This window comes from Medicago sativa, chromosome 7 (genome assembly GCF_051527215.1).
Source record: "Medicago sativa cultivar Bolivia chromosome 7, Bolivia_mono, whole genome shotgun sequence".
In the NCBI taxonomy this organism is placed as follows: Eukaryota; Viridiplantae; Streptophyta; class Magnoliopsida; order Fabales; family Fabaceae; genus Medicago; species Medicago sativa.
Window position 1 is genome coordinate 34130289 of NC_140755.1, and position 4570 is coordinate 34134858.

At 34.3% G+C, this 4570-nt stretch overlaps 2 protein-coding genes across 2 annotated transcripts; both read right to left on the minus strand.

The window, feature by feature from the left end:
• Window positions 1-1493: 1493 nt before the first annotated feature.
• Window positions 1494-1820, minus strand: LOC146905827 (uncharacterized). Its single transcript, XM_085728649.1, has one exon. The coding sequence runs from the start codon at window positions 1818-1820 to the stop codon at window positions 1494-1496; it is 327 nt and encodes a 108-aa protein (XP_085584775.1).
• Window positions 1821-1858: 38 nt separating this feature from the next.
• Window positions 1859-2944, minus strand: LOC146905828 (uncharacterized). The gene has a single exon (XM_085728650.1). The coding sequence runs from the start codon at window positions 2942-2944 to the stop codon at window positions 1859-1861; it is 1086 nt and encodes a 361-aa protein (XP_085584776.1).
• Between the last annotated feature and the right edge of the window lie 1626 nt (window positions 2945-4570).

The following is a 4570-nucleotide window of genomic DNA, read 5'->3' on the forward strand; positions in this document are numbered from 1 at the left end:
TGTGAATGTACACTATCCCCCGTACCTCAATTGAGCACAATCCTATCTTGAAGCTTCACTTTAGCTCCTCAATCTCTACCCTCTTCAAGCTCTCCAAGCTCTTCTTCTCCCAAAACCCTTTTCTCCTCCTCTAGCTCTTTCTTTCTCTACCTCTCTAAAATTGTGAAAAATGAATGTGTAAGACCTAATTATCTTAATGACTAGAGTTTATATAGGCTCTACACAATTGGGGTAAACCCTCAAATGCCTTAATGGGCTTAAGGTTTTCCTCTAACTAATTCATAAAGTTTCTACTCACATAACGGATAATTTAACAAATGGTTATCGGCTCTTAATGAATTATCATCATTTACTAGTAACTAGGTAAAAATAATTACTACCAGTAAAACTACTAAAAATAATCCTCACGGTGAAACTACTAATTTACCCTTGCTCACAAAATGACCAAAATACCTCTGAGTCCAAAATGACTAATATACCCTTCCAACACCAAATTCTACCAATCCCAACCAAAATACACACAGAGGCAAATAATCACATACAAGCACATAAAAACACACATAAAAATTAATCAAAATAAAACTATCGAAAATCGGGTTGTTACATGGTTTGTTTGTGGTGGTGATAGCAGTGGTGCGACATGGTTGGGGGAGGAAGTGTAGGTGTTGGTTTCTTTTGTTGTGGTTGTAGTGGTGTGGTTTGGATGAGGTGCTGTGGATAATTTGGATTCGGATCTCTCGAAAAGCTTGGTGGACAGGAAGTAACTAAGAGGGGGTGTTTGAGCGTTTTTTTAGGTAGGGAGTTGGTTGTTTATGTGGGTAGTGCTGAGCTCTTCAGGTGTTTTGTTGTAGGCCACCTTTATGTAGGGTTCATATTTGTCATCGCTAGTTCTTGTTGCGTTTGGGTTGCTTTAAGTTTGGGTGATTCGAAGGCGGGTGGTCTTGGAGCTAAAGATTTACGAACCAATACATCTTGTATAAAGTCATGTCGTGTACGCTGATATTATGTATTTCAATCTACCCTTTTTCTCCTTTTATTTCTATCTTTCTATAAAACTTCTAATTTCAATCCCTACACTTGTAAACGTGATCGTTCACTTTGTCTACTCTTAGCTTTTATTTATTTTTAAGTTGGAAAAAGCAAAATTTAGTCATCGTAAATAATTTGTTGTATACTATGAAAAATTCCACCATTGGTATAATATGAAGCTAAATCGAACGGTGTTTTCCGAAACCAAATTCAGAAATGTTGTATTTGAAGACGAAGATTACATATCAAAACGTAATGAAAAATTAAACTAGATCTGAACTGAAAAATTAAATAGTTGATTCTGGAAAATGCGCATCGCGAAAAGATGATGATTTTAGACACTAAGACGTTGAGGCCTACAACCGATGGGCGAGATCTGAACAGAAAGACGTTGATTTTTTTTTTTGGTTACAAGGCTAATTAAATGAAAAAAAGAAAGGAAAACAAGAAAAGAACAGAAACAACTAAATCCTAAGGAACAAAGTTCCCATCTCATCTGTCCTAAGCAGCGGCAACAGGTCTTCAGGAGGAGATGAGTTGACAGTTAAATCAACATCTGTTGTAGCCCCTAGGTTCACCATAAAGTCCGCACAATGATTGTCCTCTCTGAGCGAGTGATGAATAGAGTAATTTCTGGCATTCAGCAGGTCCTTAATATCTTGTATGAGCACGACATAGACATGAAATAAGGAAGTATCTTCATTGATGAGATTAACTGCAAGTAGTGAGTCAGAGTAACATACCAATTCCTCAAAATTAAAATTTACTGCCAATTGTAACCCTTGATACATCGCTGTCAGTTTTGCAAAAAGGATGTCGTTGGGACTATTTATGAATCCTGAAAATCCAGCGACATAGCTGCCTGAAAAGTGTCGGATAAAACCTCCAAAACCTGTGCGGATTGGGTCTCCAATACAGCTACCGTACCGTCAACATTGAGAATGGAGCAGACATGGTTTTCGTTGTTCCAACGAACCAGCCTTAATGGAGGAGAAGTGCTGACGTCATTATACAGGTAGCGACAGATGATTTCTGTTGTGCTGTTAATGGTGGAACCGAGGCGATAAACTGACCAAGTTTCATTGTTAAGGCACATAAGATTGCGGTGCCTCCAAGTCCACCTTAACCCCGTAAGAAAGACAGTGGAGCGGTGGCCGCTGACTCCCTCCTTTAAGCAATTAAGGACAGAAGAGGACGAGAAGAAAGCCGCACTAGTGAAGCCAATTTTATGCCAAATAGTAGTGGAAAATCTGCAGTCCCGAACACAGTGGAGAAAGGACTCTTCGTGGTCACCGCACCTGTTGCAGATGGCTGAATTAGCCATGTTCCTGCGGTTGATCAAAGGTAATGTAGGAACAGCGTTGTGACAAGCAAGCCAAACAAAAAACTTGAATTTTTCCAAAACTTTTAATCTCCAAATCCAAGCCCAAGCTATGTTGTTAGAGTTCTCATTTTCTATTTGTGATAAAATCCAATTGTATCCACTCTTCGTAGAGTAAACACTATTATTATTATGAGGCCAAATATAAGCATCATTTACGGAAGTGTTAAAAGTGAGACAAGTGTTGTTGATGACTTCAGCTATATCTGTTGGGAGGATGGTGTAGAGCGCTTGAGATTGTTGACCAACAATGGTGAAAACATCTTTGATTGTTAGATGAAGATCATGAATTTCCACAAATGGAACTTGAGTAGCGAGCTTACCAAAAGAACTCAAGTTAGAGTGCCAAAAGGAAGCATTACCTGAACCTGCTCTCCAAATGTAACCGCTTTTTAGAAAAAATTTTGCTCGAATAATGGAAGACCAAGATGGGGAGCTATTGCGATGGGCTGTTGCCGTGTGAAGGAAATTATGGCCACTAGAATAATTACTAGAAAGAAAATTCACCCATAATTTGTCAGTTTTTTGCACCATGTTCCAAACAAGCTTCCCTAGGAGACAAGTGTTAGCTTCTCTAGCTGTATGACTACCCAAACCTCCTAGGAGAAAGACGTTGATTACTTCTGCAGCGAAACGCTCGATTTGATGCTTTGCTCTACTAGAAAACTTAGAATGAGTATTCCGATAAGTTTTCACTGCAGCTAGGAGATGTTGAACCAACAACTTTTTGGGGAAATAATATTGAAGGGTAAAATAGACAACTCATATAAAATGTAGGGGGTGAGGTATAAGTCTAGGGGCATATGATAAAATTTCCTCATGTTATTTAATGGAATTTTCTAGTGGACGACCCAAAGGATAATTAAGTTGCATCTCCTAGGCCGTACGATTATCGAATAGATTTTAGTCAAACTAATTTGTCAAATAACATAATTACTTTCTCATTTTCACTATTAATTGTTTCTTTCCTAAAGAAAGTATTTAATCATTTTTAATAAAATTATTAAATTATTTATATGTAAGAAAACTTTAAAAAAACACGTACTTTATAATAAACTAAATACATCAAAATAATATATAGTAATAAATTTAGTTTTTTTCAAAAGGATATAATTAATCTTTTTACATGGTCAAATCATTTTACATAGTCAAAAATACATTATTAAATTCTTATTTTACATGGTAAAAAATAAATCATTAAATTCTTATTTTAGTTAGTTATTCGAAGTAATAAGCATATAATTAATCTGTTCTGAGTAATTTATCGATAAATTTTAGTCAAAGCAATTAATCATATCACTTAATTACTTTATTATTCTTATTTGGTAATTTTTAATAAAAAATAATTCAAACATTTTATATGCAATAAAACTTTAAAAATACAAATATTTAATGATAGAATAAAAATCCAACATAAAAAAATATAATAATAAATTTATTTTGTTGAAAGGAAATAAACTAATCCATATAAAATATCTTCATGAGAAACCCGTATTATTTTTAATAAAATTTATTATTTAAACTTTCATTTATATTTCAACTCTCAAGTAAAACTAATAAAAATAAATGTCATATTTAGTAAAATTAACAAGGGTAATAAATGTCATATTTAGTAAAACTAATAAATGTCATATTTAGTAAAATTAACAAAAGTATAGTTAGTACTTAACATCACAATTACAAGGGTAAAATTTTGATCCTGTACTGTAGCAACACTATTGTGACAGACAAAAGGGGTCCACTTTTGGATACATGGAGGCCTTGGTACTTGTGTTTTTTTATTGGTTATATTTTCATATAGTGACGATGTGTCCTCTGTCATTTTTCCCCAATAAATCGTAAGTAATAATTTTCATCTAATTTCTTCTTCAATCTCATACCATTCTCAAATTCTCAAATCACAAACATAATTTTCTTTTCTTTCGCATCTATTTCATTCTCAGTCCATTCCTAAAATATAGTCAACACGAAGTTCTTGTCTTATCCCACCATATTAATCGGTATGTGGGTCGTTTTGTAATCTCTCTTGTTCTCTTAGAAAAGTTTCAATTTTATTTCTGATTAGGATTTTTTGCAGTTAGTACACATTTACATGTTCATTGATGTTGGATCCATTTAAATCGCGTTAGGAAGTTCCATATCTCAATGCATATTTAAGTT